Below are 14,056 nucleotides of genomic sequence, written 5' to 3'. Positions count from 1 at the left end.
TTTTTTGGTGCACATGTTTAAGTATTTCTTATGCATATATACTTAGGAGTGAATTCACTGGATCATAAGATATATATATGGTCAACTTTGGTAGATAACCCCTAACAATTTTCTGAAGTTGTCAAATCACTTTACACTCCGACCTGTGCCACTGGTAGGTGAGAGTTCACATTTCTCTAGCATCACCAGCCCTTGAAAATCTTTTATACTAAGCATGCTGGTAGGTACGTAGTAGTTTTATGGTATTAATTTATGGTTTTAATTTGCATTACCATGACTATTGAATTTGTGAGCAGCTTTTCATATGTTTATTGTCCATTTGGATAGCCTCTTTACAGATTGTTGATACCTGTTTTTCTCTTAGGTTGGAAGAAATCATATACTTTTATTTACTCTTGATATGAGCCTTTTGTCAGCTGTGTGTTGCACATGTCTATATATTTACCTTTTTACTTTTTAATAGCGTTTTGGTAAATAGAAATTTCTAATTTTAATATAGTCAAATCTTTCAGTCTTTTGTTATTGCTCCTTGTCCTTTATCTACCTTGGAGTCACAAAGATAATATTTTAAATTTTTTGTTTTGTTGTTCACACTTAGATATATAATTTATCTGAAGTTGATTTGTGTGTGTGTGTGTGTGTGTGTATGGTGAGATAGGAGTCAGAGTTTTTACACATGTAGGTCCAATTGACTGAACACTGTAGAAAAATTTGTCCTTTCCTCTTCGTTCTGCATCATTTGCCTTCGATGTAGTTAGTGTCTGGATTTGTGTCTGTAGATTCTGTTCTACTCTGTTGGTCTGTATTTTTATCTTGAGCAGGTGTTACACTACCTTAATTACAGTTTTGGGTGTTATCAACCAGAACATTAGCTATCCTATTCAATTAGGTATTTAATCTCCCAGTGTTTTATTTCTATGTAGGGGTTTCCGACAACTTTTATAAAGATTTATTTTTTGGTCAGTTGTACTTTGGCATTCTACCCTTTTTAATTTTTCATTTTCTTGTGAGTCTAATATATAGGAATGAAGTTGGTTTTTGAATATCGACCTTGTATCCATCAATGCTGTGAAACTTGCTTATTCTAATAATTGTATGTAAATTTATAAACGGTCACATCTATAAATAATTGCAATTTTACTTATTTCTGATCATCTAGGACCCCCTAGTACAATGTTAAGCAGAAGTGGTATAATAATGTGCATTCTTGTGTTCTTGTTCTCAAAGGGAAAGCTACCAATTCATTGAGCATGTCTGTTGAAGATTATTTTTTGTAGGAACTATCAAGTTAAGAAAGTTTCTATTCTTAGTTTACTTAGAGATTTTTATCATTCAGGGGCAATTGATTTTATCAAACATCTTTTCTGCTTCATGAATGAGATTATGATACGATTTTTCTATTTAATTTGTAATGTTTTGAATTAATGTGATTTTTCAAAGGTTAAACCACCTTTCATTCCTGAAAATAAACCTAACTTGCCAGGATTCGATTTGCTATGATATTGTTTTGTGTTTCTCATGCCTAAGATTATTCATTAGTTTTTCCAAATGTCCCTATCAAGTTTAGGTGCCAAGATTATATTAATTTCAGAAAACAACTTGGTAATATTATATACTTTTTCTTTTTTTATTCTCTGAAAGAGTTTTTGTAAGATCAAGGTTATTTCCTCCTTAAATGTTTAGAAGTCTGTGTCTGATGAGACACATAGGGGTTTTTTAATTTTTATTTTACTTTTCATATTTTCTTGTATGCCTCATTATCTTAATTGTGTACTGGACATTCTGTCTACAAAGTTCTTTGTAGATAAAATTTTAAAGGTTGGGGTGATGCTCTTTTCTCCAGGGAGGGAGGATTTATGTTGCTTTTGCCAGGGCAGTGGGCCGCAAGGGAAGCCCCAGTGTTGGGCTCGCTTCCCTAGGCTTCCATCATTCCCCAAATCCTAGACTTGGAGTTCTTTTAATTCTTCTTACTGTGTCTTCAAGCAGCTTTGCTAGCTGTGCTCATTGGGGTAATCAGACCCGATCACCTCGGTATTCAGAGCAGAGAGGTCACCCCTCTTTCTCAGTGTTCTAGGTAGAATCCCTATCTCGCTTCCTGCCTTATGTTTCCTAACCTACTAGTATCAAGGGCCTTCGCATTGTAAATTCCAAATATGTAATGTTTCCTGAGGGCTTATTTTGTTTTATTTTTCCCATCACTCTTGCTGTGGGTGATTTTCTTTGATTGAAGGTTACTTAATGTGTTATTTCTCTTCTGTCCTAATGTTTACATTAAAGCTGAGATGTAAATTAATCTAGTTTTTGTTTATATAAATTTAACCTTTGATCTCAAAATTTATGTTTTGGTGAAGAAAACTAAAACTAATAAACAATATTAGGACATTTGGGCTTTTTTTAAGCGAACTAAAATTAGTTTTGAATGTGATGCTTTACGATGTTTATTTTAAACATAAACTCTTACTTTACAGAATGCTTTGGATAAACAAGAAGAATTGACCCCTCTTGGAGTCCATTTAGCACGATTACCAGTTGAACCACACATTGGAAAAATGATTCTTTTTGGAGCTCTATTCTGTTGCTTAGATCCAGTACTCACCATTGCTGCTAGTCTCAGCTTCAAAGATCCCTTTGTCATTCCATTGGTAAGAAAGATACAAAGAAAAGGCTAGGCATTTTTAAATACACAAAGTTATTGTTGCTTAGATACATTTTTTATTAGCTTTTTATTAGAATTTTCTTGTATATATTATCAGAGCAATTCAAGTTGCCTTTTTCTGTATTTTTTTAAGGGGAAAGAAAAGGTCGCAGATTCAAGAAGAAAGGAATTGGCAAAGGATTCTAAAAGTGACCACCTGACCGTTGTGAATGCATTTGAGGTAAAAAATAACTTGTTCTGGATTGTGACAGTTCATTCAAGTGCAAGGCTGGTAATAGAAAAGGAACATATTTAACTTTTTTAAAAAATCTATATTATCATAGGTATCAGTAATTGCTATGTGAGAATGTTTACAATTAGGTGAACATTTGAAAAAAAATAACATTACTTTTAAGTTTTGTAATAGCTTATTACATTTACCCTTTTGGAAAATAAGGCAATGTTTGTTTTGATGACACGAACAAGTGAACAATTTATTTTAAAATTTTATTTAATATTATTCACTTGTATCTTTTTGACATTCATGACCGAAGGTCTCTTTCTTTTCATTAATAAACTATACCTACATTCAGATTTAACATTTTGATAGAGTAGCATAATCATATTTATTATTCAGAATAGAGAGACATTTTCTGTTTCCAAGAGCTAGGCTTATCTGGAGATAACCATTCATCACTCATATTTGCAAAATCTAAATGTAATTTATTTGGTTTATAGAGACAACATCTTTTCACTGTAGTCTAGACTCAGTTTTGTACTACATATTATGAGAAAGTTTATTTTCCCATTGAATTCATTCAGTATTATTTTTTACTTTTTCCCCATTTCCCTTAACTAGCATCATGTGGAGTTTTTTTGTTGTTTTTGTTTTAGTTTGTACATTTCAAAATTTTTTTTATCATTTTTACAAAAAATGTCTGTAGAAGATTAAATTATTACCCAAAGCAAAGAAGTAAGTGGTCTTTGCTTTGAGGAACAATGGTAAATATTTTTCTTCATGTCTTTGCCCAATAGGGCTGGGAAGAAGCTAGACGACGTGGTTTCAGATATGAAAAAGACTATTGCTGGGAATATTTTCTGTCTTCAAACACACTGCAGGTAATGATGAATGTTTTGAAGTAATTTGCATATATGTTAGATTAGATAATATATGTATCAATTTTGTGCAGGTAGATAGATATGTAACAAAAAGTTGCGAGTTTGTCTTATGAAGTTAATCATTATACAAAACAGAAGTAATCTTTATTAAATCAATTGAAACAAAACAAGAAAAGATGTAGGATACAGTAAACAAAAATAATGGCTATGAAAAGACATGAGTCAGAATATAGCAAAAAAACACAGTGAGGCTCAGTTACCATTCCTGTACCCACCCTCTAGTTGGCATTTCACTGAGTCAACCTGAAAATTTTCACTGATACTCCTAAAACCTATTTTTAAATATCAAGTAGAGTGAGTATCTTCACTTTAACTTTTGGGTAGGTATCCTTATATTTAACTGATATAGCGTAGTGAGAAAACACTGGATAGGAGGCATTCGTAAAATGGAAGAAAGCAATACATAGGGTGGATGCACTGAATTGGAGAAGTGATTTCAAGCCAATGGGAATAGGAATATCCTCACCTTTCACATTACATGCATGTGGCATAAACCTTGGTACCGGACATTTAACAGATCTACAGGGGGTTAAAAGAATCAAGAATCTGGCGTGTTTCATCAAAAGTGCCCAAACATTAACAAAATAAAAATAAGGGTTATGGCATCTCTGAAAGACTATAGCCAAAGGAAAAAAGGAATGGAACACAGAATATCTCAACAGAAAATATGTTACAACTGCTTCATAATAGGAACTATGAATTCAGTAATATAAAAATAACCAATAGAATGAATGAAAAGACCGCTGAGCCAAGAAGAAAAATTAAAGACGAAAAGAATTATAAGGAACAAAATGGAGAGACCCCTTTAAAGCGAATTATTGCCATAGAAGAAAGGCTTGAGGTCATCACAGTTTATAAATGCAGATCCAAAAGAAAACTATTACAGCAATAAGTAAAAAGCTTGTAGACAGGAAGACAAGACTAATCCATCCTGAAGATAATAGGTGTCTATACATGGAAAATTCAAGTGTGATTGAATATGCATTCAGAGAGAAGTATAAGAACATTTTCCTGAAAAAGAAAAAAATGAAATGAACCAAAAGCATGAAAAGATGGCCGAATCCAAGTGTTGTTTGAGAATACTATATTCAGTCAAGATATTAATTCAAGTATAAAGACAAAGGACAAGCATTCAAGAAAATACTTGAAATATTACGTTCATGAACTGTTCTTGAAAAATTCACTGACAATGAAATGCTGCCTATTAAGAGATGAATCAAAAAGAATTCAGGAATGGAGACTGCATGCTAAATCAATTGGTGGTGTATACTGAAATTATTTAAATAGAGAGCAAATACAAAATGAATTATGGATACAGAATATAAAAGTTATTATCCTGAAAAATAAAAATAATGATAATAAAAACCAGGAGATGGCATAGAGAGTCAGTTATAATAGAAATTAGGTGGGGGAAACTAAAGTCACATAATTTATAAAAGGAAGATACACTGAAATATGACCAACTTTGTTTCATATTCTCATTTTAAGATTACAAGGAAACTATTAAATATCTTGTGATTATGAAAAAAGATTCATCTAGTTCAGTTTCATTTCAAACTTATTTTAAATTAAACTAGAATTAGTGTCAATACTTTTATAAAACAGCTTCTATACTGTTATCTCATTGTTAGGGTAGCATTTCTGTCTTAAATCTGTCAGCATACTAAGTGTCTGTGGTATTATATCTCAGTTAATGATTTTCCTGACAATATTGAATTTAGGGAAGTTTATTCTATATTAATAAGTCATATATGATTTTTACTCAAATAGTAATTTTTCTTAAAAAATCAAAACAAAACAAAAAACAGGCTTTTCATTTTTGTGCCGGTTCACAACAGTAGTTCATTTTCAGTAGTAGAAATATGGACGTCGGGTTTTTTTTTAATGCTTTTCTGTATTTCTTTCAAAATATGGAGTGGAGAGCAATTTCGAAAATTATATTAGTCTTTTTGCAAAATGGAGTGATCCTAAAGCATAAGTGGTTATTTCCTACAATAGGAAAACTTTTTCTGTAAAAGAACAGACGATAGTATCATAGGCTTACAGGTCATATGGTCTTCGTTGCAACCACTCAGCCTCTGCCATTATAGTGCAGAGCAACCATAGATAACATGTAGATGGGCATGGCTGTGTTCCAGTAAAATTTTATTGACAAAAACATGTTTTTGTAAACTCGTGGTTTACTAGCCCCTGCTCTTAACTTGTCACATTTTTGAAAAAGTATTTCATAAAGCAGGGAAAACTCACAGCTAAATTTATTTATGAGTATATGCTTTATAAACTCTATAAATCTTTGAAAGGTACTCCAGTTCTGTTTGTTACCATTGCTCCCTAGATGCTGCATAACATGAAAGGACAATTTACTGAGCATCTTCTTGGAGCTGGATTTGTAAGCAGCAGAAATCCTAAAGATCCAAAGTCTAATATAAATTCAGGTAAAGCAGAAAACACGGTGTAAACAACTTGCTGCTGTTGTCCATTGTATCAGTATTTTACTATTTTTTCTCTACCTTCCCCACCCCTAATAGATAATGAGAAGATAATTAAAGCTGTCATCTGTGCTGGTTTATATCCCAAAGTTGCTAAAATCCGACTAAATTTGGGTAAAAAAAGAAAAATGTAAGCATTGAAGATTATTATGCATTATTTGTAATTCTCTCCTTAAGCTTTTGGAATCCTGTAATGCAACAGGGCTTATATTTACATTTTTTCTTGTTCCTACTTGGGCCACATTCTTGTTCTTTACTTTTGATCATTTGAGAGGAGGCAGGCCGTTTAACAGAGGCATCACTTTTCCGTACAGCACATCTCTGGAATTAGCTCTCCATCACCCATTATTCACAAAGAACATTAATAAATTATAATAGCAGTGTAAATATGAGAACAGTAAGGCCACTATTAAAATCCAGTGCCTGGATGGACGTTGCTTAGAATAGCTTTTGTTCAGGTTATTTTTTCTCCTCTTCAAAAACAGATAATTTTATAATTGATCTCTTTGAATAAAAATTTTTTTTTCACTATTTTGAAAAATAAAATGTAACTTTTAAATGTATGTACAAATAGAGTCCCCCTCAGTAGTAATAACAGGGCATATTTTGCCTAGTAAATGAGCTAGTGAGGAAACAAACCGAAAGTCGCAAATGACTAGTGGTATATGAATTGTTGCCGCCTTTTTGGAGGGCACTGTCGATGAGAATTATATCTCAAGTCATTAAAATAGTCACTGGCCCAGTAGATTCATAAGTGAATATTTTAATTTGAGGCATATGTCCTAGGCAGGTAATTCCAATTTTTTTAAAAGGTGTATGGTAAATAGACAGTGGGGCGATTATGGTTTTAAAATACCATATTATATGGCATTTCTGTTACATAGGAATATAAAACAGCCATTGTGTGGTAATGTATAAAATATTTAAACTGATAGTAAATGAAAAAGTTGTATACTCTATGGTTGTAAACATAGAAAATATAGACCTCAAAGATAAAGTGCAGACATTGTTCTAGGGCATGAGTTCTCAACCCAGGTGATTTTGCCCCTTGGGGCATTTGATGGTATCTGCAGACAGTTGTGATTGTTGTAACGGAGGGAGTGCTATGAACATCTACTAGTAGAGGCCAGGGTGCTGTTCTGCATTGCAGAGGACAGCCCCCTACAACAAAGAAATAAATGTCAAAAATGTTGATGCTGGGAAACCCCGTTCTCAGGAATAAGCTTATGCGTAACATGAATTTTAATCCTCGTGGCTGAATTATCTACATTTTAAGTGATCCAAGTGTTTTTTAACATCAGTACTTTGTCAGATTCTTCTCTGTTATCTATCCCCAACTTGACAAGTAGCTTAACAGAAAGACTCTTTGAATGTAAACATTTTATATATCCCTCTGCCATTCTGCCATCCTGGGAAGGCTTTACAAAAAAAAAAAAAAAAAAAAAAAAAAAAAACGTGCTTCTCTTTGGATTGGTCCTTTATTTTGCTCCAGATCAGGGATCAGTAGATTTCGCAATAATGGACCAAAAGCTTCTTTGTGTACATTTTTATTGGAGCACAGCCACACCTGTTTGTTCACATGTTGTCTGTGTGTCTGGTTTCCTCCTACTCTAGCAGAGTTGAGTAGTTGTGACAGGGACCATAGGGCCCACAAAACCTAAAATGTTTTCTCTCTGGTCCCATAAAGAAAAAGTCTACCAAACTATGGTGCTCTAGTGACTGATGTAGGGCTGCAGGATGGCATTGGTTAAGTTTATTGTGCAGTGAGGAAAAATAATTTCTGATTTTATTCTGAATAACTCATGACTATGATAGAAGTATTATCAATTCCTAGAAGTACAAGAAGGACACTCTTAAAAGGAAGGATGAATGGATTATCAGCTTTTATGTTGTCTAATTATCATTGATTACTTAAAACCAGCAAACATCTCCCTGTTAAATAATACTAGTTAAAAACTCCTACAAATTGAGTTAAAAATTTTTGACTATCAAATAAGAAAAACCCCTAGGAATGAAGAGACTGAAGTAGAGCTGTGTCGGACTACAATTAAATGATTCCAAGTTGTCCTGTTTTGAAATGGAGGATTTGAGTGAACATGAGACCATTTAAAACACATAGAGTAGGTTTTTAAAAATCAATTATAGCTAAATACTCTTCTAAACAAAATTCTTAATTTTTTATTTTATATTCATCTGGGTGCATACATAACCTGTGAAATTTTTTTAATTGATCATTTCACAAAGTTATTCTGTAAATTGAGAGCTATGTATTAGAATCGTGATTGACAGTAACATGGATAGACTATTCTTTTGGTCTGACTCACTTTGAAAGTATTTCAGCTATTTATTTCATTCTTTGTCTTCTAGTGGTATAGTGTAAACATAATTAAGGAGTATTTTACCTTTCTAATATATCAAGTAATTATACCTTCAAGAAGAGGATTTGTTGCATGATTTATGAAATATTCATATTTAGCTGATATTTTTCCATGTTTTATTAAAATAAAAAATTTCTTTCCTCAAATATAAATTTGTAAATGTAAATTGCAAAATTAAACTGAACTCATCTGTGAAGCTTTTTTAAATTCTAGAGTTGATTTGGAATCTCCCCGATTTTTTTTTTAAGTCTACATTTTTACTTTTTTAAAGGGTGAAGGTTTACACAAAATCCGATGGACTAGTTGCTATTCATCCTAAATCCGTTAACGTGGAGCAAACAGAGTTTCACTACAACTGGCTTATCTATCACCTGAAGATGAGAACAAGTAGCGTAAGTCAATATTCAAAGTGATCATGGATCTGACTATCAGTCATGTATTTTTATAATTGTATAGTTATTATAAACAAAATTTGCTCTCTTGAAGCATTTTTTTCTGACATGAATTATAACTTCCTTAAGCTAATAACCTATACTTTTAATGTGCAGGTCTGTCATGTTTGATTTTTGTATTTTAATTAATTGGTACTGTTATTTGATATGCGTAATTTTTCTTCAGAGCCTGCTTTCAAGAAATACTGGCATTTTTTTTTTGTTAAACAGAAGTTTACACTGCACAAAGAATTTTGTTGGCTATATGGTTATATACCTTATAAGTATTGGTCAGAATGTTGAGTTTATATATAGATGGAAATAATTTCAGCTATATTAGTGTTTTGATATTATCACTCAAAATACTTAGACTAATACTATTGTTTGACTTGAAACAAAAATAAAAAACTGATCTGAATTAATGAAGAATATCTCATTTAAAATATTTCTTCAAAATTTGTAACACTAATAGGATAATACCTATTGTAAAAGGATTGATACTAATAGATACTGGCACTATTATTGAATGAATGTGGCAGTAATTCAGACTCCTTACTGTATTCATTTGTTTTAATTTTCATTATAGATATACTTGTATGACTGCACAGAAGTTTCCCCATACTGTCTCTTGTTCTTTGGCGGTGACATTTCCATCCAGAAGGATAATGATCAGGAAACTATTGCTGTGGATGAATGGATTGTCTTTCAGTCTCCAGCAAGAATTGCCCATCTTGTTAAGGTGACTGTCTTTACGTGATTGTCTTTGAATCTGCCTGCAATTTAGCATGTGATCTTCTGGGTTTGTTCCAGGTATTAAATATCTTATAGTAAATGTTTCTTAATATATTTCAGCAGAGCAAATAGTGTTGAGAAATTGATGCATTGCTTTTCCAAATTGTTTTTTTGAGGTAGTTATCAGCCATTGTAAATGTCTTGAGTGTGATGAAGTTTGAATTTTCTAACTTTACAGTGCTTAAGATGGCTACTTATTAGTTGCTCACTAAATATTTATCTTTTGTATAATAGCTTATGAAGTTCCTTATATCTGCTAAAGTCACTTTTATTTATTAAATTGTATGGTGGTACATCTGCCTATGTTGAACTTGTGTAATTTTTCCAACCTTAGGAATTAAGAAAGGAACTAGATACCCTTCTGCAAGAGAAAATCGAGAGTCCCCATCCTGTAGACTGGAAGGACACAAAATCCAGAGACTGTGCAGTACTCTCAGCTATTATCGACTTGATCAAAACACAGGAGAAAGCTACTCCCAGGAACCTCCCGCCACGATTCCAGGATGGGTATTACAGTTGACAGCTTTCCATAGTGGTCTGAAAAGCCAATCCGACGGCCACTTTCCATCATAGTTTAATTTTGGACTAGATACCAAACCCTGGAATATGAATAATTTCCAAGTGTAGGGTAGAAACCATCAGTAGGCAGTAAGACTTACTGTGCACGAGTTAATGATGTTATCTGTAGCAATTATAAATATACCATAAAAAACAATGTGATCTCTGATCACATACTGTTTTGTGGTCATGTCCACACTTTGGGAGTACTTGAGAAATTCCTTTGTTATTAAAAAAAAATTGATCTTTCTGCTTAATTACTGAGTACAGTCCCAATAAAACAGAATGGTTAGCCAAAGAACATTGTCAAGTAGAAATCTGAAAACAGCCATGTTTTTCAGATAAATGAAACATCTATCAGAAGTTAACTTGTAATAAAACCCAGTATTTAATAAAATGTACAGTATATAAAAAGCTCAGCTAACTTTTTGGCTTGGTTTCTACATCTCCACCCCTCTTGGTTTGATGTTTTTTATCTTTTTAGAATATATTTGTACTCCTTTTACATCACTTCGTGCAGCATAATGTAGCAGTTGAGAGCATGAGTTTGGAGCCTGACTACCTAAGTTCAAATATGTTTTTATATATGTAAAGGATATAGACTAGTGTCTGACACGTAAAGTACACTCCCTAAATCTTAGTTATTATTTGTTCCTGAAAATTTTTTGTCAACCACTTATATTACACTTTTTCCCCATACTGTGGTGCTATTTTATCCTCTCGGCCAATCGAAGTTTGTGTGGTATGTACTGTGTGTTGTTTTTAGCCCTGTCCTGTTCTGACAGATACTGTCAGTTACTATCCATCAGCTGTCTTGTCCTTCCCTCTTTGCTTGCTTGTTCAAGTACCCTGTGCAGTCTCGTGCCCAAGGATGTTGGGCTCTGCAGTCTAATTCCTCTCGTAAGTAACTGATCAGCCATGAATGTGTGAATCTGTCCCGGCCATTGGCAACTGAGATCTGCAAGGGGCATCTGAGAATGAGTTTCCTTACCCACAGACTTAGAGGAGGAAATTCTGCTTCCTTTGGATGTTGTCTTAGTCTTATCTGAATCTGGCACTGAGAACTGCTATAGCCATTTTATGGTCAGAAGGTTGCCTCAGTGGGAAAGAGAAAATCATTAGAGTCCTTGATCATGCTAGCGAGCTGCTGAATTACTCAACTCAAATTGCCCCACCCGCCACCAATGACTTATTTTAACATGATAAACCTTTCATTGTTTTAGCCACTTTTAGTAGGGTCTTTTGTGTAACTTGGCAGGAAGCATATTAGCTGAAACATATTTATCATTGAGCATCCTTTGCTGAGGCCTCTTTTTACCATTTATTTTGTGACCTTAGAGTTTGACCCATATTCTGACAAAATGTGTAAAAGTGGTAGTACTGGACATAGTGCAAAAAGAAACAGGAAGAACATTCTGCTGCACCCTAAAAACTACGTATATTTTATTGTGCCTTCCAATAAGTGCAAAGAAACCAAAGGAAAAGAATCTTGTACAATGACTGGATTCACTGATAATGCTATGATGATCTGTTAACAGCACTGGTCCAGGTACTGCTTCATTTCTGGGACTATATGTCAACCTACCATTGTCTTCCAAGGTTTTGATTGTACCGTGTGTCCTAAGTCCATTCTCTTAGCTAGACTCCCAGCAGTGACCTGTCTCACTGAATTCTTGCATTGAGTCGTATCACAATATTGTAGCATATTTTATCCCTTAATTTGAGGTGACCACAAGGTCCTAATCTAAAGAGCATGACTTTTTTTTTTTTCTTTTATTATAGTCAGTTGGCCAAAATGGCCTTGGCAGAAAGCATTTTTAAAAATTTGTAAAAATGGATTACTAGTTAATTGGTTCCTTCTTTGCAAACCAATATTTAGTCTCCATATAAATGGGGAAATGTTCCTGAAGAGTTGTTTAATAGATGAACTAGTCAAAGATGTGAAGTAGTTATTGTCACTCCCAATTTCTGTCTCCTCTACAGCTGATCAGGATGGGAATTTTAATTGAAGGTGCTATTTATGTTCTCTTTCTTTTGTTTACAAAATAGGGTGTTATTGAGTTGAAAATGAATTCCTGGTCTGAGAACTATTTGTCATTTAGTAGTTTTAAAAAATAAGACATTAAATTAAGAAAAACAATTTGCCTTACCATTCTGAGTAATAGCGAGGATATTCAAGGATACTTGAATAAATAACCCTGAAACAGAAACTTATGGGGAAAAAAAAAAGTAAAGAAATCACTGAATGGTCTTTATGATGTCTTGGAAACATGAGTCCATATGACTCCTTCCTAATTCTTTAAGTAGGGCAAAAGCTCTCGATACATTTATACCAATTATTATAAGTGATTTACTGCATTTTTAAAACAAAGTTCACCCTAAAAGTTAGAAATTATAGAAAAACTTTAGAAAGAATTTATTTTAGTACCCTCTTACTGAAAGTAAATGGTAATTTCCTTTCCACTTTTTAGCTCCGAGTTTGTGTATATTTATTTTTATGAAATTGTGATTATGTGGTATAATCATATATTTATAAAACAATCATGCTAATTGTTTTAAATACATTTTTATTTTAAAATACATCCTCATTGTAGAATATTTAGAAATATCTAAAAAAAAGCATGCTACCCATTTTGATATATTTCCATGCTCTTTAATGTTTGAGGTATTATTGTATATATAATAAAATTAGCCAATTTGAGTGTATAATTCTGTGAATTTTGTCAAATGTATAAAGTCATGTAATTGCTACCACTAGAATTTTGATATAAAACATTCCCACCGCCTGAAAATTTTTCATTTCCCTTTGCAGTCAGTCCCCTGCTCCCACTCTGTCCACTGGCAATCAGATCTGGTTTTGGTCATTGCCATTACTAGAATTTCAAATAAATGTTATCATATGTAGTCTTCTGGGTTTTCCAGAAGAACATCGTGCTTTTGAGATATTTATGTTGTTGCATGTATCGGTAGTTCCTTTTTTATTGTTTAGTAGTATTGCATTGTGTGGCTGTACCAGTTTGTTTATTCATTCAGCAGTTGATGGACCTTTGAGTTCGCTATTATAAATAAAGCTGCTATGAACATGTGTATACAAGTCTGTGTATCAATATATTTTCATTTCTCATGGGTAAATACTCTTGATCAGAATTGTTGTGTCATATGGTAAGTGCATTTATAAGAAACTGCCAAACTGATTTCCGAAGTGGGCGTACCATTTTACACACCCACCAGCAATATGTGATGATTCCAAGTGTCTCAAATACTTGCCAGTGTTAGTATTTTTAGTAATTTGTTGTTGCTTTGGTTTTTAGCTTTTAGTGGATGTGGAATCAGCTCATTGTGCTTTTATTTTTTATTTCTATAATGATTAGTGATGAACATTTCATATGTTTATTTGCTGTCTTCCTTAGTTTTCTTATATACTTCTACATGTCTTCCGATTTTCCACTTCATACATTAAGTAACGGGGCGTTAGGGATATAGCTGACCAGGAAGGGGGAGGATGATCCTTTATGGAATTTAGAGATGCAGAAAATTTCATCAACACTGAAAATGGCAAAATGTGCCACTGTTCAATTGGTTGGTAGATGTTGA

At 33.1% G+C, this 14,056-nt stretch overlaps 1 protein-coding gene across 1 annotated transcript in view; it reads left to right on the top strand.

The window, feature by feature from the left end:
* Nucleotides 1–13,556, top strand: part of DHX36 (DEAH-box helicase 36) — a 43,599-nt gene extending 30,043 nt beyond the window's left edge. Inside the window, exons 18-25 of the mRNA XM_016138711.2 lie at nucleotides 2,469–2,642; nucleotides 2,790–2,876; nucleotides 3,671–3,754; nucleotides 6,150–6,249; nucleotides 6,343–6,433; nucleotides 8,953–9,073; nucleotides 9,699–9,851; nucleotides 10,239–13,556. Of these exons, the coding sequence (XP_015994197.2) occupies nucleotides 2,469–2,642; nucleotides 2,790–2,876; nucleotides 3,671–3,754; nucleotides 6,150–6,249; nucleotides 6,343–6,433; nucleotides 8,953–9,073; nucleotides 9,699–9,851; nucleotides 10,239–10,424 (996 nt within the window). The 3' untranslated portion in view covers nucleotides 10,425–13,556. The remainder of the gene's footprint in view (nucleotides 1–2,468; nucleotides 2,643–2,789; nucleotides 2,877–3,670; nucleotides 3,755–6,149; nucleotides 6,250–6,342; nucleotides 6,434–8,952; nucleotides 9,074–9,698; nucleotides 9,852–10,238) is intronic.
* The last annotated feature ends 500 nt before the right edge of the window (nucleotides 13,557–14,056 follow it).

The sequence above is a fragment of the Rousettus aegyptiacus genome, unplaced genomic scaffold, assembly GCF_014176215.1.
Source record: "Rousettus aegyptiacus isolate mRouAeg1 unplaced genomic scaffold, mRouAeg1.p scaffold_m13_p_4, whole genome shotgun sequence".
Lineage (NCBI taxonomy): Eukaryota > Metazoa > Chordata > Mammalia > Chiroptera > Pteropodidae > Rousettus > Rousettus aegyptiacus.
This window is presented reverse-complemented; position numbering and strand designations above follow the sequence as displayed.